Source organism: Zootoca vivipara, chromosome 7 (genome assembly GCF_965207765.1).
Source record: "Zootoca vivipara chromosome 7, rZooViv2.hap1.1, whole genome shotgun sequence".
NCBI lineage: Eukaryota > Metazoa > Chordata > Lepidosauria > Squamata > Lacertidae > Zootoca > Zootoca vivipara.
Window position 1 is genome coordinate 16,203,238 of NC_142590.1, and position 25,740 is coordinate 16,228,977.

General features: G+C 45.8%; 1 protein-coding gene across 4 annotated transcripts in view; it reads left to right on the forward strand.

Annotated features, from left to right (window-relative positions):
- Positions 1-2,171: 2,171 nt before the first annotated feature.
- The window catches only part of NR5A2 (nuclear receptor subfamily 5 group A member 2), a 114,818-nt gene continuing 91,249 nt past the window's right edge, over positions 2,172-25,740 (forward strand). The window contains exons 1-2 of one of the 4 annotated variants that reach the window (XM_035124043.3): positions 2,172-2,477; positions 24,519-24,637. In XM_035124043.3, coding sequence (XP_034979934.2) covers positions 2,414-2,477; positions 24,519-24,637 — 183 coding nt within the window. In that variant the 5' untranslated portion in view covers positions 2,172-2,413. Of the gene's footprint in view, positions 2,478-18,425; positions 19,426-24,518; positions 24,638-25,740 lie in introns of those variants that run through there. The other 3 variants (XM_035124042.3, XM_035124047.3, XM_035124044.3) reach the window with 3 other exon arrangements.

Below are 25,740 nucleotides of genomic sequence, written 5' to 3' on the forward strand. Positions count from 1 at the left end.
CACTCTCCTAATCAAGGTGTGAAGGCCTGGCAGACCCCTCAAGTTTCCCATCATAGAATCATAGAGTTGGAAGAGACCACAAGGGCCATCCAGTCCAACCCCCTGCCAAGCAGGAAACACCATCAAATCATCCTCTGCTCCTTTTGCCAATGTGCCAAGAAGAGAAACCAAGTCTCATGGGAAGGAGCAGAATACAGTGTTGGAGTCGCAGGTGTTTGAACTTGCTACCTCCCTCCCACCCCCTGCCCAAAATGTTACGCCTAAGCCACCAATTGGAAAATGAGATGTCCCGCCTACCGCCCGTTAAGCAAGGAGGATAAGGGCGTGAAATGCGGGGATTGTGGAAATCCTAAGCGTGCTTCCTCAGGAGTAAGTCCCAGTGGGCTTTGGTTGCCTAGTAGATGTGCCTGAGGTGGCAGCTGCAACTCGGTATGTTATAACCAGGTATATAATTTATTTTCACCAACAAACAACATCATAACCTTCATAAACTGGAGCTCTCAGGGGAATTAGGGCTTATGTGAACCCTGTTCGGATGTTGGAGGCTCTGAGAGGAAGAGAAGCAGAATTTGTTGCTGTCTCTCCCCACCCCCACCCCCACCCCCACCCCCAATTTCTTTTTTCTTTTCTTTTTTTGCTACGTTTCCACATTTATCATTCTTGGGCAGAAATTCAGCAGGTGGGAAGGATGTGAGTCACTGAAATGAATGCACATTACCAACTTAGATCCATCGGGCTACTCTATGAGTATGACCAACATTGGAAACAACTCATAGTGTTCAATGGGCTTTAATCCCCAGTGTTTAGGATTTATGAAAGCATATTTCGAGAGAGAGAAATATGTTCAATGATACATATTTAAATGCACATCAACATGCAATTTTTGTGTGGATTTTGATCCCTTTGTGAACCACCCCAGGAAGAAGGGTGGTATACAAATTGAACAGTAAATCATTTCAGCACCGGGGGGGAATCCGCCCTGTCCTGTATTTTGCAGCAACAAAGGTGGCAACCCTAGATTTACTAACAAGAAACCAAGCCATTAGTGTCATTGGCCCAGTCCTGTGGAATACTCTGCCAATAGAAATTCAGCAGAAACCGTCTGTTTTGACTTTAAAACTTTAAAAGTTTTTTCTCTTCCACCAGGCCCAATCAAGAATACCTCCTTCCATGTCTGCTTTTAACTTTTATGGTTTTTATTGTACAGTTTTATGCTTTTATTGCTGCAAACCGCTTTGAAATATATGTATTTATGACACAGCATTATGCAAATATTTTAATAAATTAATAAATCAGGTTGCCAGGTTAATAGCCGTGAATACTGGCAATGAAGGCTTAAGCAGGTATTACTTCCATGTCAGGGATTCTAAATCTTAAATAGTGACCAAATTTAGACAAAATTCTGTTGGTGAGTCTTGCTCAGCAAAACGTTCACAAAGAGGACTGAGGAGAAACTTTCTTCATCTTAGTCAGTTTTTTTTTTAAGCCATTCCAACTGCGAGTGAGCCATTATTTTCCCAGGATAATTGTATTTAACCAAGTAATAAAGGGCTTAAGCGATTGAAGAAGAAAAAATACTTTACACTTTTAACCGGTGACTATTCGACAAACAAACTAGGGTTAGTCCCCTGTCTAATGAATAGGTACAATAAAATGTTTGTGTCAGACAGAAAATCGCCATGGGCTAGCCCCCCTTCATATTGCTTTGGGATGTAGAGCAATAAATGGGTTCGCAAGCCTAGGCTAAGGGGGTGAGTGTTTGCTGGTTCTGCCTTCCAAAGGTATTTACAGAAGCCCAAAGAGCCCATGGCTGTTGTTCACTCTGTAAAGAAATGATGACATCAAGAGGCCAGGTCACAGGCATGAGTTTATAGGTATTACACTTTACATTGGGATGGAAGGAGGGAGGGGGTTATCCATTCAGCATGATCTTCTGACCCCCCACAAGTTTACAGCCTTCCTCTCTCTGCTTCATAGCGCCTCTCCAGCCCAGAGTTAATCATTTCTCCGCTTGTTATCTGCCAAGAGTTCTTATCTCTTTTTTGCTGTCACTTTATAACAGGGTCCTCTTATCAACCTGTTTAGAGTCACGTGACCAGGGCAAGCCTATCCCTGCTCCCGATTCCTCTGATTAGGGACCATCATGAAACGGGATGGCTGGTTTACAGAGGGTCACTAATGCTGGAAAAAGTACAGAGTCCATTGAAAAGCAGGCCTGTTACTTTCTGAATTATTGGATTTGTGTATGTGCGTGCGCAAGTGTGTGTGTGTTGTTGATGGACTGTTCCCTGACTTTCACTGAAGGTTACTGTAGCCAGTATCCCAAGGCCAGAAAAGTTTACAAGCCTCACCTTTTGCCGTCCTCAATGCTGTATACCTGAAACCCAAGGGCACTATATATTTGCACCTAATTATGTCTTCTAGTTCGGATACCTGCAACGCACAGGAACCTATAAAACATGGACTTCTTCCAGGTGGTAAGTAAAACCTTTTCTGACTGTTTTGATAAGCCGGTCCAACAGAACTAAATCTCAGCCTTATCAGCCATCTCAGACTAAAACGTCATTATTATGGGATCACTTCCCACTTGTCTAATTTTTGCTTCAAAAGAATATGAATCCCAAAGGATATGATATACATTTAAAAGTGCAAGTGTTGATGTATGAATAAGCATGTTTTTTCTTCAGATGAAATATTTTTAATAAGAGCACACTGCCCTGTAAAGCACTTTGTACTTCAAAGTCACATTTATTTCAATGTGAAACACATGCTTAAATCTCTTACATTTAAGTAAACTGGACTTTAAAGTGAATTGCAGTTAGATTATGCCTGCCAAGTGAACTGTATAATAATGTTTGGGGCGGGGAAGGACAGAAAATTATGCTGGACCATACTTTATTTGTTTATAAAGTTGCTAAGAGGGCATTAGTGGTGTAGGAATAAATTTGAATTCAGGTTGACCCTTGTGAAATGGCAGTTGGCCAAATCCACGATATTTCTAAATTGGTGTAATCTGACTTGTTAAAGAATGATCATTGTCAAACACACATTCATATGGACATTAATCTTTAAAAAGTTGGAGTTACATGACAGTCAGTGAGAAAGTATTTTAGCGTGCTGTTTTGTAATAGTGAGTATAAGAGTTTTTTTATTTAGGCCTTTCCTGCTTTTTTGTGTTGTTTTGCCTTATTTCATGGAAAATTTATTTAGCAATTTCTGGTCCTTGTTTAACACTCCACCATCCATTGGTTAACAAAACTGAAACGTCTGGGTACTTTCAGTCAGTTTTTAAAGTTTGATTATTATTTTTTTACATATCTATAGATAACCCTCTTCATTTGCACTGATATTTGACTGGTTTGATTATATGTAATTTCTCTTGCAATACTTTTGAACCTGTGGTAAAATTCCTGCTCCATTAAAGCCAACAGCTAAACCTCTGAGCATTTTATATCGTATCAGCCTTGTATATAAAATTTTGGATGAAAAGTAGAGCTGCCATATGTCCTCTTTTTCATGGGTAGAGTCATAGCGATCTATAGTTAAAACCAGAAGTCGGCAAATATGTCTTCTTTTTTGCCCTTCAAAATATGGCAACAGGTTGGGCTATACAGTAACTGGAATGTGAACAGTGAATTGGTCTTAGGCTGTTTCTTTTATACATTTAACAGATTAAGGTTGCAATCCTAAACACACATTTATTAGGCAGTGATCCCCAGTGGGACTTAATTCCAAGTAAACACGCCTAGGTACATGGTTATATTCTATCAAGTTGCAAGCAAATTCATGCTTTGCAATACCATCTTACATTGTTTACCTTATGTTTATCTGGGAATAAGCTTAACTGAACACAGTGGGATTTACTTCTGAGTAAGCATGCATAGGATCTGTTTTTAATGTGTTTCTCACGCAAGAAAAATTGAAGTGATATACATGTATGATTGTTTAATATAACACACACACATCCCAACTATTCAGAAATGCAGCGTTTTCATTGTTAGGCAGCTGTGAAAAATACCAATTCTTAAAATCAAATCAAATGTCCAGAATATACCTTAAAATGGGGGGGGGGCCTCACAGAAGGGGGAGTAATGCTATATTGTGTCCCCCTGTAAAGCTTGATACACAGTGTTTAAAATTGTACTCCCAACTCTAGTTGCTCTTGTTATAACTTCCAAGTTTTCTACTGTAAAAATGCCTCCTTTTGCTTAGAGTTCTGTGGTCATTCTGTATGAAAATGACAGATCTGCAATTATCAATCCTTCCTAAGAATCCATCTGTATGAGTTTTACATAAAAGGGATTATTTCCCCCACTATTAAGATTTTATTGCCGAATGGTATGTATGTTGGAGGGAAGCTAATAAGCACGCAATGTCCTGCTCTTTAATACACGTGCAGCCTGATCATCTGTGTGTATATTCAAAAGTAAAACCCGCTGAGTTCCAGAGGACTTAACTGGTGAGTTTAAAAAAAATGTAGAGGGATTATGCTACATGAAGTTTTGTATGCACACAAGTGCGTAAACTCATAACAAATAAAAACTGTACATATGTAAAACATACCACAGCAGAGTATTGTTCTATAAGTATGCACTGTGGTGGAATTATAAGCACTAATGAGAGTAGTGGAGTGGAATTATGTAAACAGCAGCCCTTCCTCAAGCTCTTCACAAATCCCAGTTGGCACTTTCCATGGCAGTTGTAAGTAGTGCTTTATTTTCTTTAAAAATGTTTAGGGGTACTCTCATTTTCCTGCTCATATTGAAATACTGCCCCTCAATGAGGCCAAACTTAGATTCACAAAATGTTTAGGGGTATGCGTTCCGCTGCGTCCCCCCCCCCCAGAAAAAAAGCACTGGTTGTAAGTCTTCTCTGTCCACCTCTCCCAACTGGCAGTGGATTGCCAGTTTGTTTCTTGGCCAATTTCTGGGTACTCGCAATGATGTTTAAAGCCGTAAGTGACTTAGGCCCCAAATAGCTGAAAGACTGTCACCTTCTGTAGACTCCCTTTGGTGTTAAGATCAGCAGAGGCCCTCTGATAGGTCCTTCACCCTTAGAGAAGTTCACAGGTGCGGAGGAGAATCTTCTCTGCGGCAGCTCCTAGGTTGTGGAATTCCCTCCCCTCAGAGATGCAGCTGGTAATTTCATTTTACAGTTTCTATTGCATGCTGGAGACACTCCTCTTTTTTTACCCTAGCCTTTCTCACGCTTGAGATGTATTAGAACACCCTGTACTCTTGTGTCTGTACTGTAATTTCTTTTAAATTATTTTTAATATTATATTTTTAAATTGCTGTAACCCACCCAGGACTTTATAGTGAAGGGCAGGCAAGCTATCAATTAAATAACAATAAAACAGTAGTAGTTGTTGTAGTAGCAATAATCACAACTACTACTACTACTACTGAGTATACTTGGCTAGCCAAGTCTTTTTTTAGTTTGATATTTTGAATGGCTTGGATTACATCTGGGTATACCAGGTATTAAGTATAACGGGTGATCCTCAGAGCTACTCTTGTGAATGTGCTGTTGGGGGGATACATTTTTTAAAAAAATTAAATGGCATTCTAAATTCAGGGATGGGTGATTGTCATCATGGAAACTCAGTGGAAATAACTGATACAGTGGTACCTTGGTTCTCAAACTTAATCCGTTCTGGAACTCTGTTCCAAAACCAAAGCATTCCAAAACCAAGGCACACTTTCCCATAGAAAGTAATGCAAAACAGATTAATCCATTCCAGACATTTAAAAACAACCCCTAAAACAGCAATTTAACATGAATTTTACTACCTAACGAGACCATTGAGCCATAAAATGACAGCAATAATCCATGTAAAGGTAAAGGTAAAGGGACCCCTGACCATTAGGTCCAGTCGTGACCGACTCTGGGGTTGCGTGCTCATCTCGCATTATTGGCCGAGGGAGCCGGCGTATAGCTTCCAGGTCATGTGGCCAGCATGGCAAAGCCGCTTCTGGCAAACCAGAGCAGCAGAAGGTAAACGCCGTTTACCTTCCCGCTGTAGCGGTTCCTATTTATCTACTTGCATTTTGACGTGCTTTCGAACTGCTAGGTTGGCAGGAGCTGGGACCAAGCAACGGGAGCTCACCCCGTCACAGGGATTCGAACCGCCGACCTTCTGATCAGCAAGCCCTAGGCTCAGTGGTTTAACCACAGCGCCACCTGGGTCCATGTACTGTACTATAAAATAAGACAGTATTGTAGATGATAAAAAATAAAATTATTATTTTTTCTTACCTGCACCAATGATAGTCATTGTTTGGATTGTTTAGATCCATTTCCGCAGTCACACAATCAATCAGTAGCTGAACTGGGTTCCACACGGTCACAAAAACAAATTAACCGAAAAAGCCTCAAAAACAAAAACGCAAAATAAATAGCAAAAACAAAAGCGCTGAACTTAATTCATTCTAGAAGTCTGTTTGACTTCCAAAATGTTCAAAAATCAAGGCACAGCTTCTGATTGGTGCAGGCACCACGGAAACAATAGCAGATAACTGCATTGGACATTTGGCTTCCGAAAAACGTTCAAAAACTGGAACACTTACTTCCGTGTTTTCAGCGTTTGGGAACCAAGGCGTTTGAGAACCAAGGTACCACTGTAGTCTGGAGACAATTTTATAGAAGATGGAAATGACAGAAATTTAGAGCAGACTCCCCCCCCCCCCGCCCCGCTCCCCCAGTGTTAAATTCTGAAGTAAGTTTTCCCTGTTCATGTGAAGTTGTTGATTGTTGTTGACCACCATAACAGAAATAAAAGAAAGTGTATTAAAAGCAAATGGGGTGATGTGGGGCGTTGGTTAAAAATAAATAAATAAATAAAGTTCCTATCAGCCCACATAAAACTCACCAAGCAGTCCAAAGCAAAAGTCAGAGGGAGTATCAGATTGATGTGGGCAAATTGGACACAAAATTTCACCTAATTGTTACGCTGCTGTTTTTACTACTTCCCACTATGCCTGAACATACATACATACATACATACATTTTTTATTTCTAACAATGTGCTAGGTGCTATGCAATCATCATCACCAATGTCGGGTATTTATTTATTTATTATTTAAATGCACATTTATGAGGTTATAATTATATTCATGCATGCGTGTATGTGTGTGTGTGTGTAACATACAATGAGTTGTAATTATTATAAGAATATAAAATTATTAATAAGAATATCATTATAGTCCATTTCTATCATACACTTCCTCTCATCAGAAACAATTCAACATCAAATATTTTCACAGCTGAATAATTGCTATGATAATCCGTATAAATTATCTCATGTGTGAGTTCAGAAATTTGTACAAAACTAAAGGCTTTAGGTGGTGCTGTGGGCTAAACCACTGAGCCTAGGGCTTGCTGATCAGAAGGTCAGCGGTTCGAATCCCTGTGACGGGGTGAGCTCCCGTTGCTCGGTCCCAGCTCCTGCCAACCTAGCAGTTCGAAAGCACGTCAAAATGCAAGTAGATAAATAGGAACCGCTACAGCGGGAAGGTAAACGGCGTTTCCATGTGCTGCTCTGGTTTGCCAGAAGTGGCTTTGTCATGCTGGCCACATGACCTGGAAGCTATACGCCGGCTCCCTCGGCCAATAATGCGAGATGAGCGCGCAACCCCAGAGTCGGTCACGACTGGACCTATTGGTCAGGGGTCCCTTTACCTTTACCTAAAGGCTTTACTCCTGGCAGAACCGTAATAAGATAAAAAGAGCCCTGTTGGATCATGATGAGCGCCCATCTAATTCAGCCTTATATTTCCAATGCAAGCCTTCAGATAGCTCTGGGAACCATACTGTACACAGCTAAAATTGAAATTAGTTCCTTCATCCACTTTTGCTTCTGGCCCCGCCCACCACAGGCAAATGGCCCCAAGAATCATAGAATCAGGAAGGTTGCCTAGAAGGGAATGCAGCCCTCCAGCTGAAGAAGGTTCCCCTCACCCCTGGTGTAGATAATATTGAACTAGGTACTATGTCACTTGTCTGGCTCAGTACAAGGCCAGTTCTTATGTTTCTATCACAGGGAGGCCTGGGAACTGGAGCTAAGTAGCCTACTGTGCTGACTTCAGGTTTGGCAGGCACTTTGGTAAGGTGTTCTACTAGAATCATAGAATTTTAGAGTCGAAAGGGACCAAAGGATGATCTTGCCCAACCTCTGCAAAGCTACACTTGTTGTTGTTTCTTGCTGTTATTGTGGACTCGTTTCAAGGCTACCCAGTGAGCTTCATAGCTTAGCTGGGATACACATCTTGGTTTTCTAGAGTCACATTTAACACACCAGTGACCATTGCACACTGATTCTCTTTGGGCTATAGGTGAGCTCTCTAGTCCTTGCCCATTGCCCATTCATTTCAATCAATCAGTCATTTTATTTGTATGCCACCTTTCCACAGTTGAAAGCTCAAGCTAACTTGCAACACATGAAAAAATTACATAGCTACAAACATAACAGAAGCGGTCATAAGCAACAAACAGAACAACAAAAAGCACACAACCAAATTGGACAATTTCCACCTAAATCATTAGGTACAAAATAAAAATACAAAAAAATTAACAGCAACAACTCCACCGCAACAACAACAACAACAACAAAAACCTTAAACAATAGCCCACTCCATTTGCACTTTTCTCTGGACCAAGTTGTCACCATGTCCCAGATGCAGAGGACAAGACAAATGGAGATTACTGCTTCTCCTTCCTCCTTTCAACGCTTGCTTAGACAGGGCATGTAAAGAGAAACCAACAGCAGGAAGGATAATAAACAAGGCCAGGAGTGTCTAGGGATTGGCACTGGGCCTCTTACTGGGTTGTGGACTCCAACAAGTGCCTAATGATGCCAAACCTTGATGCCGGCCCTGCAAACATACCCAAAAATTGGGGGAAATTTAAATCTTGGTTAATTTCTAGCCTTCTCCTTTTATTCCTCTCTTAGTTTCACATAAAACTCGTAAAGGTGGCCTCTAATGCAGTGAGAGAAAGTAAGTCAAACCCCCAGTTATCAACTGGAGTTCTGGAACTATTTTTAAAGTACCCTATATAAAATCACTTACCAGACTTTTTTTTTCTCTCCCACCCATTGTAAAACTACAAACTTCCTGATAATAATGTTTAGGAGTTTGGTATGTTTGACTAAGGGAGGTAAAGCGGAGCACTAACTTGAAAAACTGGCCTGGGTTGGAAGAGAAAAGGAGCCACTCCGTCACTTCTACCTGTGAAATTTTGCAGCTCGTGTAACATTTATTGTTATCCATCTAATACTAATGGCAGCCTGAAGCACCAGCCTATTGCAGGGAGTGCCTTATTGACCTTATCAAAGAGCAGATGATATCCCTAGGGCAGTCTCTAGTAAATATGAGCTTGAGCAGGGAATTGACTCCTTGGGGCAGAGACCTGCCTACATTTGTTTGTTTCTTAGTTCATAGCCTTCCTTTCTTCAGAAAAGATTATAGATGGTTCTTTGGCTTATCTTACTCTGCAACGCACTGTATAATTCAGCCTTCCCCAACGTGGTGCCCTCCCGATGTTTTGGACTCCAGCTCCCCTTATCCCTCAGCTTCAACCACACTGGATGCAACTGATGCAATTTGGAGTGCAAAACATCTGAAGAGCGCCAGGTTGAGGGGAGGAGGTGTAGACCAAAGTTGCGCTAAAAAACGAAAATGATAATAATAAAGTCCCTGGTTCAAATTTTGCCTAAGCCATGAACTGCCTCTGAGCTGTCAGCCACTTTTTCTATGCCTCAGTTCTTCCATCTGCAATACAGAGATAATACTACACTTCCTGAAATATAGAAAAATAATATATGAGAAATTATTTGAATATTCTGAAGTATTATTCTGATATGAATATGGGAGTCTGAATCCTATATCAAGATCAGTAGGAAAGTATAGCCTTTCTACCTTATGTAACTCCTCAAATCAGACTGATTGTGAAAGAAATGCAATTAACACCTCAAGATATTGACTCTGATCCAACCAAAGATAATCATGATTAAGGTTCCAATAAGTCTAAATAAGATCTTTTCAACATACTTCCAAGTTATGTTTATAATCTCGTGAACATTCTGATGAAATCAATGAAACAAGTTAGTCACAGCAACTAGTTGTGTTGAATGTTCTCATGCAAATGTTTATGATGCAAAAGGGAATCTTCAAAGGGGCTGAAATGTTTCCTGAAACTTCCCCAACCTGCTGCTTCAATGCAAGTTAGACCAGAGGTGGGAAGTCTGTAGTCTTCCAGATGTGGTTGGACACCACCAATTATCGTCAGCCAGCATGACTATTGGCCAGAGATAGTGGAAGTTTTAATCCTGAAACATCTGGAGGGTCACAGGTTCTCTACCGCAGGGTTAGTCCGTCTTCCTAGTGGTAAGATCCCTATCAGTTTTGGAGCATAATGACATTTCAACCAAATGGTCAATCAGATATGGCTCTCTATTCAGTGCAAAGCTAGCTCAGAACAAGGAGAATGCTCCCTGCTGTCACTCTGAATGGGTAAACACAGCCTTCAAAAGGGGTGCGCTTACATGGGTTTCAAGGGTGTTTTAAATGCCTCCCCAACTCAACAGCTAATGTTATCTGGCAAATAATATGGCACTTGCCTAAGACTGACTAGAGCAAGGCTTACGTCTAAGTCAAGATTGCAGGATTGCACTGTAAATCCCATTGATCTCAATGGATTCCAGCAGCAATCCTATGCACACTTAGTTGGGGGTTAAGCAACCAAGTGGAATTTGCTTCTGCACAAGCTTATTTAGGATTTTGCCGTTAGTCACAATTAACTTACACTGTCTTGGTTTCATCACCTGGTGACAAATTCCACTGAAATCAAAGGGACATGTAGCCCAGTCCTAGGCAAGCAAGTGTGCAACTTTAATTCCAATTTAGTAATGGATGGGAGGTGGGGAGTGGACTGTTGAAAATTGGCAGGAAATGCATATTGCTTAATACTATAGGAGAGCATTTGGACCAAAGTCCTTCTGTGTTCAATTGAGTTTGCTCCCAGGTATGTGAGCAGAGGAATGCAGCTTTCAACAATGAAATGTCCTCATGCCTTGATGTGGGAAGGAATATAACTTTCTCCGTTGATACACGGGGAAGTCTCCAATGACATTTTCAAGGGATCTATTTTTCTTTTTTTAATATTAATTTTAAAATGTTCTGGTTGCGTTTACACTGAAATAAGGGTTAAGAAAGACTGGGCGACTGGGAGGAGGGAAGTTACACAGCGGGCAGCCAGGAATAGGATTGCAACATCCATCTGCTCGATTATTCACTTTCGCAATCCAAAGCGAAAGAAGGAAAGAAAGAAAGAAAGAAAGAAATGTCAGACCCTATCATCGCGTCTTTTTAGTTTCACTTTGCGCCCCTGTTGTGGACAAGACTTAAATACAGTACAGTATGGGCGGTTCAATTCGAATTCGGTTTTCTTTTTGGAAAGATCCAAGGTTACAGCAACCAGAGACGAAAACGTTCCTGATCCAGAAATTCGGGTTGCAGTTGCTTTGGGACAGGAAGGAAGGAAAAGTTTGGAATGCTGTGTACGATGCGAATGCGGAATGGTGGAAATGGAAACGCACCAGGACATTTAGCCGAGTTGACACCAGCCTTTTCCCAGACAGCTCCGCCGCGCGCGGTTTATAAAAAGAGCCTTGGTGGACTCTGGACCAGACAGTTAAGATCGGCTCTTTCCCCCGCGGCCCCGGCCCCGCCCCCGCGCCTTACGAAAGGCACATTTTTCCACTGTGTGCCAATGTGATCTTTGCATCTTTGTGGAGGTTCGTCAGAGACAAACATTGCCTGCGAGTGGATCTCGACGCGTTCCTCTTCGGTTTTGTGAAAATCGCCTTGCCTTATTAAAAAGATTGTCGCTTAATATAAAAAAGATTTTAAATGCAGAACCCAAAAGCACACTGCTTTGGAAAGAATTCCCAACTGCTTCCAAACTTTGTTTCCAAGTAAGCAGACACAGGAAGGGTCAGTGTGTAATATGTCCCGCCCCCCGCCCCCTTTTCGGGGGATGAGAGTTTGTTAAAACTGCAGTCTTCCACTTACCTGAATGGGGCTCCCATTGAGAATTCACGAGGGAGTAATTTCAGAGTAAGCATAAAAGTAGTTGGTTAAGATCGCACCTCTTTTGTGTGTGTGTGTGTGTGTGTGTGTGTGTGTGTGAGAGAGAGAGAGAGAGAGAGAGAGAGAGAGAGAGAGAGAGATTTCTAATCCGCACAGTGGTTTTGTGTGCTTTTAATATCGGCGTTGGCAATTGACGCTAAGAGATAGGTGACATACCCAAGGCCAGCTACTGAGTCTGTGGCAGAGGAAGGACTTTAAAAAAAACACGCAACTGGGCTAAGTCACTCGCTGCTCACTGGAACGCATAGGCACACTACCATTCTAAGCCATATTACTTGGAGAAAGGTTGAAGTGAGATCAATGTGACACATCCTCCCAAGTAAACATATTTAAGATACCTATTCCCCGCCCCCATGTGTACATTCTTTGAGGATGTAATCTGCTACTACTAAGAAAGAGTGCCTCCAAGTCGTTTATGGGTGAAGTGCGCGAATACACGCAGCATTTTGTGGGATGAAAAAATGAAGAGGAAGCCTGCCTGATCTGATCACCTGAAATCCAAGCAAGTTCTTTGACTCTGAGACGAACGTAAGCAAAGACCTTGCTCTCGACCAGTTTATGATCGGGCAGCGCAATCCTGCACTCCTCTTCTTGTTTACTCAGAAGTAGCTCCTATTATGTGTCTTACTCCCTGGTAAGTGGAACACCAGAGTGAGAAAGTTGGAAGCAGCACGTGCTTAAAACCAGGATCCTGGGACGTCCTATTTTACTGAGTGGCACATATTAAATAGGTTTAGGATGACGTTGCGATCACTTTTTTCCCCTTGGCAGGATTGTGCCCTGTATTTCAAAAGGAAGCGGGGGGGGGGGTTGCGAAAAAGGCGCAACGAAACGTCCTAGAGGGGTGAGAAATGGCAGAGGCCCGGTGACTTGGAAAATGTTTGCTCTGGGGTGAATTCCCGCTGATAGAGAATGAGTTACTGTCCCGCTTCACTTCAAATAAGCTCATGGCAACGTACAGAGAGAACACAATAAGATCTTTCTACTGGATGACACCAAGGGCCCGTCTCTTCCAGCAACCAACCAGGTGCAGGTCCTGAACGCCACAGTACTCTCCCTGCTTGGGATTCCCAGCAAGCGGTGTGCAGAGGTATCCTGCCTCCAACCATGGCTAGTAGCTTTGATTGCCTTATTGTGCAATTGTCCAGTCTCCCTTTCAAAGCCATGTAGGTTAGTGGCCGTCGCTACCTCTTGTGAAAGCGAATCATATGGTTTTAAATGCGCGATGGGTAAAAACAGGACCTCCTTTTGCCCCCCTGACACTGGTCGCGTCTCTCCCCCCCCCCCATGCATGATATTGTATTTCTCTGTCATCCCCCCCCCACTCATCATTTACACCTCCTCCCTAAACTAAAAAGCCACAGATGTCACCTTTCCTCCTAGAGGCGTTATGCAGGCCCCTGGCCATTTGGGTTGCTCTTTTTGCCCACTCTGCAGCACCCTTTTTGGACAGCCATAAACCTGAACTCAACGCAGCGCCATATAGATTTGTCCAAGGACACTGTGGCACCGGTAGTTTTACTCTGAAACCCTCTCCAAATGATCCGTAGCATGGACTCCACCTTGGTCACAGCTGCCACACGCGTGGACCGCCGTTTTCATGGACACCAATAGTTCAAAGCGCCTGAAGTTAGGCGGAGAAAGGGATTCCCCGAGCGCACCGCGCTTCCCACTTTCTTCCACTGACTTGCATTTGCCATCTTCATGCCCATTCATTCACCCAGCTTGAAGAGATCCCCTGGGAGCTCTCCATAATCCCTTCTTGTGCTTACGACCCTGAGCAATTTGGTGCCATCCGCGCACTTCCTCTCCTGTTTCTTCGCAACAACCCTACATTGACCCAAGCTCAGCTGAAGAGCTTTGTGTGCCGGAGGTAGGATTCGAACCTGGCTCTCTCCCCAATCCCAGCCGGACATCTTAGCGCTCTAACGCACTGGCCAACTCAAGTTTCTGAGCTCGGGATCGAAAGACTTTGAAATGCTACAAACTGTATTTATTTGTTATTTTACTCGCTCCGCTGTTTTTCTTTCTTTTCTTTTCCCCTAAAGTGGGCTTCTATCTTGAGTGGAAGGAGGGCGGGTTTATGCTTTCCCCTCCTAACGAAGGCTTCTGAAGCCTCCCTGAGCCATCATCTTTGATAATTGTAAGCGTCAGTCAAAAGCTTCCGCCAAAAGTCTGGGCGAGCTCCGCAAGCTCGGGAGAGCCGCGTAGCGCCGAGAGAAGTTAGCAGAAGTTGGTGGTGAAAGGGATGGGAAAGTGGGCTCGAAGGAAAGGGCGCCAAGGGCCATCGCTCAAGGCGAAGGGAAATGCTAAAGCTCTTGGTTAAATTAAAGGCAGACCCGGGAGAGACTTTGCCTTGAAATTGTCGCTTTGGAGAAACGGACTTGGGCAAACAGGCGCAGCCCTCTAGTAGGTTTACACGGGACAGGGTGTCTCTCTAGTCCTGTAGTCCTGTCTCTGGCCAGCGCGGACTCCAGAGGAAAGGGACGAAAGTCCCTATCTCCCCCATCTCCCTTCTTTCTAGAGGATTTTCGGATAGGTGATAGCGGGGGCCTTCTCCTGTGTTTGCGCCCTAAGGGTGTGGATGGGCAATCTCAGATATAACATCGCAGAGATAATTTTCCTAACACTTTCCCACGGAAAGCGAGTGGTGCCTTGCACGTGTGAACACGGCCTCTAAGCCAATTTATTCCGCGGGCCCTATAATTTTTGGGTCCTAATGCAGCATCTATACCAAATACAGTAAGGCCAAGGCATTTCAGCCCCGCTCCCAACCCCCTATACGCAGAAATGCCGCCCCCCCCCCCATCGCTGCCTTCCAATGAAGTAGGTTGAGGGTCTCGGTCCTGCAATCCGTTCTTCTTATGCAGGTTATGCATTATGTTTGATGTGGCTTATTCCCAAGCCATGGACGGGTCAAGCCCTGGACCGCTGACCTCTGTTGGAATCTTGGCATGCCTTTAGTAGCAAATTGTTCCTCCTCCTCCTGGGAGGAAGGTTTGAAACTATCTAAAAACAAGCGCAAAGAGTCTGGACATTTGGACAAATAAAACTCTCCTTCGCCCTTTGAGGCATTAGCGGTTCGGCGTGGGTTATAGGTGTAAAATAGCTCAGCTATCTGGGTTTGACCTTATTACTTTCTTTCACTATTTTCCATCGTTTAACATCTCTGTAGTTTGCAGAGAGATAACTGCAGAAACATGCCTGCCCTGTGGGCCACGCCCAAGAAGGATGAGGATAAAGATGCTGAGAAGTGTTCTGATTGGTCAAGCATGGCTTCCCCAAGTCTGGCTGGTGAGGCTCTAAACTTCTCCCCGACTTCAGCTCAGGGTCCTTCCTGCCTTTAGGACCAAAACAATGCCTCCAGTCGCTTGGGCTACCTCCTAGAAATCTGGTGTCGCTCTCTTTTACTCTTGTTGTGCAATTGACTAGCCAACAGACTTAACATCAAGGCACTTTCACGGAGCGAACTAGAGGCCCCACACATTCTCCACCCTCAAGCAAATTTAGAGCTGACTTCCTGGTGAAGTTCTACAGTCAAATTAATCTAATATCTAAAAGGGTCTTCTGGAGAGCCTACCATCGTTCAGGCCTGTCCGCCCTTTTCTCTCCCCTTTTGTTTTGTTTTTTTCCTAGTGACCAATGGCATTGGAAGATGAACCGATCCTCAACCCAAAGCGCACGGATTCATCATCATCATCAACAACAACAACACTTTGAGTCCCAGGGAAATGCAAAACAAACAAACAAACAAACAAACCATTGTCAGTCATTTTGGTGGGATCAATGAAAACAAGGCTGCTCTTGGTTGGCTGGTGAATCGGCAGCCTCAGGACTAAGCAGCGAACAGATTTTTTTATTGCACCCATATATTTAAGGTTCGGGAAAAGCCCAAAGCAAAGCCAGGTCCAAGAAAGAAAGAAAGACCTAGGTAAAAAGTGGCCCAATGCTTATCCACGCTGAAGTGACCAAAGGACAAGAAAACCTTTTAAAGAAATAGCCAGATTTCCAAACTGTGAACGGCATCGCTGCCTGTGTCACATATAGAGGATAAAGTTATTAATGTCGTAAGATATTTCCAAGCCTAAACAGTTAAGAGTGAGGAAGCCTAAGGGAGAGACCCTCTTGGGTCCTGGAGTCTAGGAAGATGATTCGCCGTTCCTTTGGGGGCATTTCTGTGCAGCTTGAGAGGGGGCTTGCTGAAAGCAGAGATGGTACGGTAGGGAGTGCAGATGAAAACCTTTGCAAGAAACGCTGATGGGGGCTTTCACTGATTGGCTCTTTTAATTCGCTGCGTGGAGCCACAGGCAGGTCGGAGCGACTGGGTGATCCGGCCTAGCTTGCGGGCCGGCAGAGAGAAATGAAGTCCACGCCATTAAAAGCAAAAGGTCTTAATGCCGCTTAAATAAAACTTGAAGATCAGGATGTCGAGGTTTTAATTAGGTGATGGTGCAAGAAAACTGGAGAACCAATAGCACCCAAATAAAGAGTGCGGTCCTGTTTCTTCGGGACGCTCCTTCACCATCACCTGATTAAGCGTTTCCCAAAATCAGCGGAATTTTTAATGTGTTTCATAAAATCCGTAGAACTTTTAATTAAACCTAAACGCTAGAACCGATTACTTTTGTTGTTGTGGTGGTGATGGTGGTGGTTGTTGTTGTTAAGAGAAGTATAGAAAACATTCATTTTTACAGCCCTGGAAATGGGTTTGCGTTTCTAACTGAGGTGCAACGAGGTCTTCCTGCCCGTTTCCCAGTATGTTAGTTCTGAGCTGTTGTTTCTCCAGCTTGTCACCGAGCAGGAAACAGCAGGTGAAATCTTGATTAATACAGTTGAGAAAACAATAGCCATTGCCAGTCCTAACAGATGCTGATCGGGGCGCAACATCCCCCCTAAAACGGGCTGAGACAGTAGAGAATTCTGCTCACCAAAATGAAAGCGCAGTTAACGCGCTCACAAACCCGGCTGGGAAACATGTCACTTAAAACAGGCGCATCGTGTTCGCTGGTGACTTGGAGGATTCGAAGAGATGCATAAATCAAGCCTTGGCATGGCTCAGTTCCGAGTTCGCCTCAGGGTTGTTTTTTTTAGGAAGGCGTGAGGCGCCCGCCCGATCCACCTCAACTTAAGCACGCTTAACTCCCACGGATGGAAGCCTTAATAAGCACGTGCTTAAGATCTCTTTCGCGGGAACTAAACGTGCTTCATTTTGCCCGGAGTGCCCTATTCATTTATTGTTTTGTTAAACGTTCGTCTTAATGTTTGTGACAGGGCGGCAGTAAGTGGAAATGGCAAGGACCCATCTCCCCGGTCTAATTCAGGGAAACGTAAGCATGCCAGTGGGGGAAGAAGAGGGGAATCTATTTGCAAAACCTTTAAGATTATTTTGCAGCATCTCAGGGGACATAACCGTGACGGCGCCCTCTGGGATCTCGAGCTGCCACGCGCAAAAGAGTTGCAACTCATAAGCGGGGCGCGCCGAGGGAGAGAGAGAGAGAGAGAACTCTGGGTCTGTCTAGACTAGAGAGAGACAGAGCGCAAAGTCTTGAGGTTTCGTACAGAATGAAGCAGGCAAGATCAAGAACAACTACAAACACGCTGCCATAAGCGCCTGTATCTCGTGGCATTTACCCCGGGGTAAAAGCCTTTCAATCACGGCACAATCCGTTTCTGTCCTAAGCGCCTCCTCTTGCTTCCTCTTTCCCACCCGGTCCCTTGGAGTTGGGTTACACAGCAAGGAGGATCCTGATTCCCCGCGCGCCCCAGCCGGGCCAAGGTCTCCTCTGGTCCTGGCACCAGGGCATCTCCTTCCCCAGAAGTGCCTGGCGCACGGCCGCCTGTGCCTGTTTACTCGGAAGTCAGTTCCGAAGTGAGCACCACCATAGCTGCCTCTGAAGATCGCAAAGCCGGAGCAAGAACATTTAGCCAAACAGATGAGTTATCTGCACCTCTGACAGCCCCCGGGAAGAACCAGGGAATCGGAATTGCAGCCTCCGGGACATTTCTTTCTTACAATGGAAAAGAGCAACTCGGAATCACAGTGATCAAATGTGTCAGGCCCTAATCCCTCCCCCCCCCCACCGCAGGAAGGAGCATGAATGTCAACCTTACCCGGGTGGTGGTGGAATAGGAGGAGGAGGATGCAAAAGAGGAGTGGGAGAGGGGGTCGGAAGAATTGTCTGGGCTTCTTCCTCATTGGCTGAACCAGCAGAGTCTGCCCCCGGTTTCCTCCCCCCCCCCGTTACACCCAAACGCTCACATTCACACGCCAGCCCTCCCCCCCCTTCCCTTTCCTCCGCTGGGAAGAGCCTCTTTCCTCGGTACAAAGTGGAGTTGGGCGGCTCCTCGGAATCTATGTGAATCCGGAGTAGGGAGACTTGGAAGTTGGCGACTCTCCCCCAACGCGCGGAGAGGAGGGTTTTTTTGGGGGGAAGAGGTGGACCGGGCGAGCGTGGGGGGGGCTCCGCTGGGCAGGTTGACCTTCCCGCCCCCTCGCCTTCCCTCCCTCCCTCCCCCCGTCCCAAGCCCGACCCCGAGCGAGGCAGCGCTCGCGCCTCATTCCCGAGCCGGGGATCGGGGCGCTCGCAGTGCGTGCAGGCTCCAGCCCACCCGGCTCGGCGTCCGGCAGTTAGCAGGGGGGGAGGAGCGCAGCTGAGAGCAGCAGCAGCAGCCGTCTCCTCTCCGCGCTCCGGTGCTGTCGCTGCGTCCCGGTGCCGCTGTGCCACGGACGCGCAGGCAGCGCCGCCCTGACCGGCTCGCGGCTGCCGCTTTGTCATGCTGCCCAAAGTGGAGACGGAAGCCCTGGGACTCGCCCGGGCGAATGGGGAGCGTGGGCAGACGCCGGAAAACATGCAAGGTAAGCACCGGGTGCTGGGCGCGCCGAGAGGCGAGCGAACGGGTGGGTGCGCTGCCCCGGCAGGAAAGCGGGCGAGCAAAGAAGCCGGCGGTCCGAAACCAAACCGAGCGCCTCCTCTCCCCCTCCGTGCCGGGAGGGCTCCCTGCAGTCTCCTCCCCTCCGGCAACTTCAAGGCTTGGCGGTTTTTGGAGCGCGTTGGTTCCCAAGCGGGGTGGACTCCAAAGTCCACTCGCGGCCGGGTTGTGATGCTCCCGCGCGTGCTTCGCCGGCGAGGGTGAGCGCATTTTTTTTTCCTCGGGAGGAAAACGTTCGGAGAGTCGGGTCGGACCTGGGAACCTGGGCACTTACTCCCAAGTAAACGCTGCCCGGCTCCTCTTTGGAAGGAGCAAGAGGGCACCGGGAAGACCCCGATGAGAATTGGTAGGGCAGCTGGTGGCGAGCGGGTTGCCCGAGCGCACGCGCGTTTTACTCGGAAGCAAGTCTCGCTCATTTGCAGCGCCCTGCTCGCGAGTAACTGAGCACGGCACCGGGTGGCGAGCGAGGGTCCCGCCGCGAATTTGAAAGTTGCAGAGTAAGAGGTGGGACATTTAAAGCGGAGGGCGTTTAAATAGTTTCTGATGGAAAAGGACGGGATCAACTTTTGTTGGGGTGCTAGCTTTCAAGTAACACGGGAATCCTCGTCGGGCACAATCCGCGCGGAAGCGTTCTTTCTTTCTCTGACCTCCTCCCCCCACCCCACTTTCCCAGCATAGTTTTGGGTCCAAAAGCTTGTTTTCGCCAAACGCAGAAGACTACCAAAACGGTCGGTTTTGGTAGCCTATGGTTTATGTTGTTGCCCTGGGGCCAGGGTGGGGGAAGAGAGACTGGACGGCAGGCGGAAATTTGTAAACCTCTACCCGGAAATCACGGGACGCTTGTGCCTTTCTTGGACACCAGCAGCAAAAAGTGAGGTCCTTAAACTTGGGAATAAGTCCTTTTGCTTTGCAAGTAAAAAAGTGAAACACGTGTGCTTAGGGAGAGTATCCAGACAGGTTTGGGGGACAACTATGGGAAGTTTTTTTTACACACGAGTACACACATACACTTTTCTGTAGCAGAGGGTGAGCCGCACTATGACAGAATCAGGAGGCGGCAGCATCGTACATACAGCCTTTCAGTGAGGCAGCCAGTTAAGAGGGCTGGGAGACCTTTCAATGGGGAAGCAAGGTAGTAGAGACCGCCACCCTCGCCGCCCCTGCCCAGGATCAGAGGAGACGTGTACAACTCTGGACAAGGGAACCTGCGGATTCGAGACTGAACTTGAAACTGACAAGGTCACCCTGGTGGTCAGAAGGGAGCTCATTTATTCTAGCCTGCTCATCTCATTCCAGCTCCTATAGATCCCAGTGGGCTGCGATTCCCGGAGAGAGCGGGGCAGGATTGCAGCGGAGAGCTGTTTCCTATCTCTAGAGCCTTGTTTCCTGAGGGGCTTTCCTTCCTAGCAAACTGCCAGCAGCAGGAACCGGAGTGCCCGTCTGCAATGGGGCGACCGATCCGAGGGTCTCTTCTTGTCCCCCCGACCCGTCAGTCCTGGTGACTTCGGACCGTGTCTGCTACCGGGCTAAAAACAATGTTTCCTTTCCACGTTGTTGGCGCGTAGTGGTGCCAGATTGGAAGCACAGACCTACCGAGGAAGAGCGCGCGGGAACCGTTTGGTTCAGCATCCTTCCGGGCTGCAATTCAGCGCCTGGGGCTCAACAGAGTTTTTGAGCGCTTGGCGCTTCTCGGAAGGCAAGAGGGCTTCCTCAAGTTTCTGAGAGGGTCGGCTGGGTCTGGAAGCGGGGATGGGGGTGTGTGCGAGTAGAGTTGCCAGTGTGGGTGTCTTCAGAGCTGGGGAGATAAAAGAGGGACCAGGGAAGCAGGAGAGGTTATTGGGGGGGGTAATTGGGTGTAGAGGTCTCCTAGGTTTTCCCAATAAGATTTAACAGCTGATCTATATCTAGCATACTCTTCAGTCAAGTGGGGGAGGGGAAAGTGGAGAGAAGATGGGGAAGGGTCTCTGGGGAACTAGTACAGGCTTGTCCCAGTGCAGATGCCTATTCTCCATGCACTTGGAGGGCTCAAGGGTGGGTGGGTGGGTGCACTGGTTCCACAAACGGAATAAAAATTACTGCCACAAATATATCCTAGTAGGGACTTCACCAGATCGGTTTGGAGAACCACTTTAGCAACTTACACAAGCCTCCCAGAAGATGTCTAGGAGAAGAGTAACAATTTAGGGGTTGAGAAGTCTGAAATCCTAAGCATTGGGGGGGATTGAACTCCATAGGAGCATCTGCTTCCGAGTAAACATGGTCAGGATTGCACTGTTGACACTGCAACCCTCTCCATGCCTAGTCAGAAATTATTCCCATTGACTTCGCAGGACGGGGGTGGGGGTGGGCTTCTTCTCTAGTATCTAGGATTGCAGACTGACCAGTCAATTGTTTTCCATGGAATTTCCTTCCAGCTGAACATGCTTGAGGACGGGAAGCCCCAGGCTGCGATCTTAAGTGCACTGCTTTGACTTACAGGGAGTTGGGTTCTTTTAAAACCAGGTCCTCCAAGTTAACGTTGTTCCAAGCTGGCGGTTGTCAAACCCCACAGACACAGGCTTGCGGCTCCTAAGCACATCATGTTATCTGGAATTACTTTACCAAGTACTGTACAGTACTGTAATTGCATTAGTTGGGAAAGCCTGTTCGCGCGCCTGGCAGTCGGCGAAACGCGTTTCCGAGCTGGGTGATGCCAGTAGGGATCTCCGTCGCCTCTACAAACTCGATTCCCATAGATTTCGGGGTGGGGGGGGGAATCCATTTGTTTCGGCTTAAATGGGACCTGGGTCGTTCCAAGAGTTGACGCTGGCAGGAGGGACGAAGCGACGGGAGTCCCAGGAAAAACATAACTTTGAGGTGTGAGAAGCGCAAACGGGGTAGGATGGGAAATGAACCCTGAAACTCTCTGCCCTGTTTACCCCCCCCCCCCCACTTATGCAGTGGGACTTGCTTCTGAGCTAGGAAGTTGCCAGACATGAGTGTGCCTCACTCCGGAGCTGCTACACAGGACAGGTCAAGGAAGCAAACCCCTCGAGGCCTTGTTTATTTTTCATTTCCAAGTAGGACCCTCTTTAGTTACAGCAGCCTAAGGCCTGCATCTCTCCATCGCATTTCACCACCAAAGCGATGTAGCTGCAGCATTATGTGAAGGGGGGGGGGGTTGTATGCGTGTGTGCAGAGCACAGCAAAGAGATGCCGAAAGTTCAGAAGTTAGAAAACTGCTTTAAGTCATTTTCCCCCTCTTCTCAATGAATGCACAATATTGGAGCCGGGCAACACTTTCTAAGTGTTTTTAGAACGCGCAGAAACTCAACTGCAAAAAGTGTGGGGCTAGGAGAGGTGTGCGTCTGTAAAGGAGGGGCTGTCAGTCACCTCTTTAGAAAGACCCCAATCCAGTCCCAGAATTAAGTAAAACAAAAACCAACAAAGCAAAACAAAGCTGTCTTTTATTTTAAGGACATTACCTTCCGGTAATGCGGAATGCGGAGGAGTGGGGAGCTTCCAAGTTTGTGTATGTGTCCCTTTTCTTTCTGAAACAGGCAGCCGGAGGCAGCCAGCGGCCCCGCTTTCCCTCAGGCCGCAGGTCCTGAAGTCGCCGGGAGCGCTCCTGAGCTCGCTCTCCCCCTCCTCCCTTGTTCTCTCTCTCCTCGCCTTGTTAATTTCACTTCCCACCTTCTGATCCCCGAAGAGGCTGGCATTGCGGTGGAGAGGGAACCGGGGGTGCTTCGCTTCTTCTCTGACCAAGCTTTTCCCTGCTGGAGAAGTCTGCTTCTCCAAAGGCCCCGCGCGTTCCCGTGAGCCACGCTCGCCACTCCGTTGCTAGACCCAGTTCATGCCCGCGTACATTGCGAAAAGTTGTAAGGAACGGCTTGAATCGCTCGGCTTGACTCGATCATCTAATAATAATAATAAGATCAACCCTCTTTGAATCTTCCTTCCATTCACCCCTGCTTCCGTCTCCCGTCCGCGCATCTATCATTTATTCAAACACCTTCCTGGGACTCTGATCCGCCTCCAGTTGCTGCGCCAAGGAGAGAGCGGAGCGCGCACAGCGGCGTCAACAGAGGGGATCGGGGTTTCCGTTTAGACGATCTGCTGACTGAGCTCTTTTTTGGGGGGTGGTTTGGGGTAAGTCCATCGCTTTCCCACCTCCCCACCCACCTTCGCGACGTCCCAGCCCCTGTAGCCTCCCACCCACAGCATCACCCGGCCCCAGCCTTTTATTTGGGGTTTCTGCTCCCACAGGCAAAGATTTTCCTTCAAAATACCCAGGGAGTGCTTTGTGGGGGGTCGAAGGATAAAGACTCAGGAGACCGGCAGATCTTCCTGTTCGTGTTGCGGGCATCTCCCCCCCACCCTCCTGAGCCGGTGGGACACTCGACCTTTCTCTCCACCCCTTTGCAGGAAACTGGCTCACTTGGTGAGTCTCTCGCCCCAACGCGCTGGGCTTTCCTCTTTGGGCTAACTCTTAGGATCGGAGCAAAGAGTATTTCCTCGGAAGTCTTTCTCTTGGCCACCGAGCAAGAAGATTCGAAGGAGTGGGGGGGCATGCCTGTTGAAGAACTTTATTCCTTGCTTTAGTTGACAGCCTTTGCAAGAGTTTGGAAGCTAACAACTCGGCACGCAGCGGGATCGGACCCTTTCCAAAGCTGGAGGAGTTTGCCTTGCTCAGGTCGAATTAGGCATAGAAGAACTTTTGGTCCGAGGAACGGATTTAGACAAGTTGTAGCGGAATAAGATTTTATAGCTCCCATTTTTCATTTTTGGTACTGTTTAAGAAATTGATTTTCAACTCGGATTAATTGGCTTTATACTGTACAGCTGAATTGGAGGTTAGGTAAATATTAAAAAGTTGGCTGCTGCAACACAGAACTTCGGGGAATGAAACAAAAGCTTCTTATTAAAAACATGGGGACTTTTGATTGTTACGTTTTTCAGATGAAATGCAAATTTTCTTATTTTTATTTGGGGTGGGGGCAGGGAATCTCCTAATAGTAAGTTGAAGAAAGCCTAAGGCTACTGCCCAGTGAACTTGGAAGTGAGCTGCTTTGGGCTTAATGGGACTTACTTGCAAGTAAACATGCCTAGGATCCAGCTTGAAGTCAAATGATTTTGGGGGTGAGGTTGTTGGACTGGGAAAGGTAAACTGAGCAAAGTACTGTCAAAAATGCTGGCTGTGAATGGCTTGGCAGACTTAATTCTCCTAAATGAAATATGGGAAGAAAAGTTATTGGTCACTAATTAAAATGTTTGGTGTTGCTGTTGATTTTTTTATTAATTTCTTTATAGAAAACTTTCTGACTTTGGCTGTGTAAAGGGGATGAATGTCCAGGAATTGTTTCCCAGTCCCAAAAGTACCGTAATAATGGATTAAGTTGAGGTGAAGGGGATATTTGCAAACATTCTCATGGCATGTTATTCTCTTTATTTATTTTCCAGTGTCTCAATTTAAAATGGTGAATTACTCATATGATGAAGATCTTGAAGAACTGTGTCCAGTGTGTGGAGATAAAGTCTCTGGGTATCACTATGGACTCCTTACCTGTGAAAGCTGCAAGGTTTCGTACATTTTTTCCTTTTTTATGGGAAGGGAAGGAGATTGATAACTTTATCAAGAAAAGGCTTGGTAATTGCTATTTCTGTTTCTTTTGATGGGGATGGCAGAATATTGTGAATATAGGTAAAGTTTCTTTTTGGAAGAAGTTTTGTGAAGAGCAGGAAATATCTCCCTTTTTTAGTCAACAGTAAGAAGAACTCAATAGGGTGTTCTGTATACACTGTGGCTATATTTACTGCCTTTAAATATTTGGTTGTCGTGAAGTGATGTAGTTGTAGAGGAGCTTTCGCTCCCAGCTGTCCTCAATATTGATTTTAGTTGATTTATATACATTGAGTATTATTGTTCCTGTATCTTGTTCTTGATAAATTTCAGGGCTGCAGTATTGAAGGCAACAGTTTCAAGTTTTTCATCTTTCAGGATGAAAATGTAAATTTCTGTTGTCATACTTTTTATGCTTGCACACACACACACACACACACACACACACACACAATATTTTATATCAGTATTCATTTGGACGTAAATCAAGTGGAAATCAATTAAATGATTTTTTTAAAACCTCATATATCATGATGAATATTTTTGCATGTGTATTTCATTTTAATACATAATATGTACATAGGATTCAGAATTATAGGCTGCTCCCATGAAGCCAGCTATTAAAGTCAATCAATTTATTTGATCTGAAATAAATAACTGGACAGCTGTAAAAGGCGGTGGTAAAAGAATCATATTTTGAGAGTGAAATGTTCTAGTAAAATGGAATTTAAGACTTGTTTAGTTCCCTGTATCCCTGTACAAAGCAATATAGCTTACAGTAATTTTGCTCGCTGATAGACACGTAATTTTGGGACTATAACATGAAGAAATGCCCCACTAACCTCAGGGATTAACGGTACAGCCCTATGCATGTCTGCTGAGAAGGAAGTCCCACAGATTGCAACCACACTCCTCAAGAAAGTGTGCATAGGGTTGCAGCTTAAATGCTCAATATGCTGTTTTTTCATATTACTGCAAATGATCCTAATTATTAGAATACTTAATTATAGTATAGCACATGACTTTCCCCCCCTTATTAGTAGCCGTTGTAGTTTATATAGT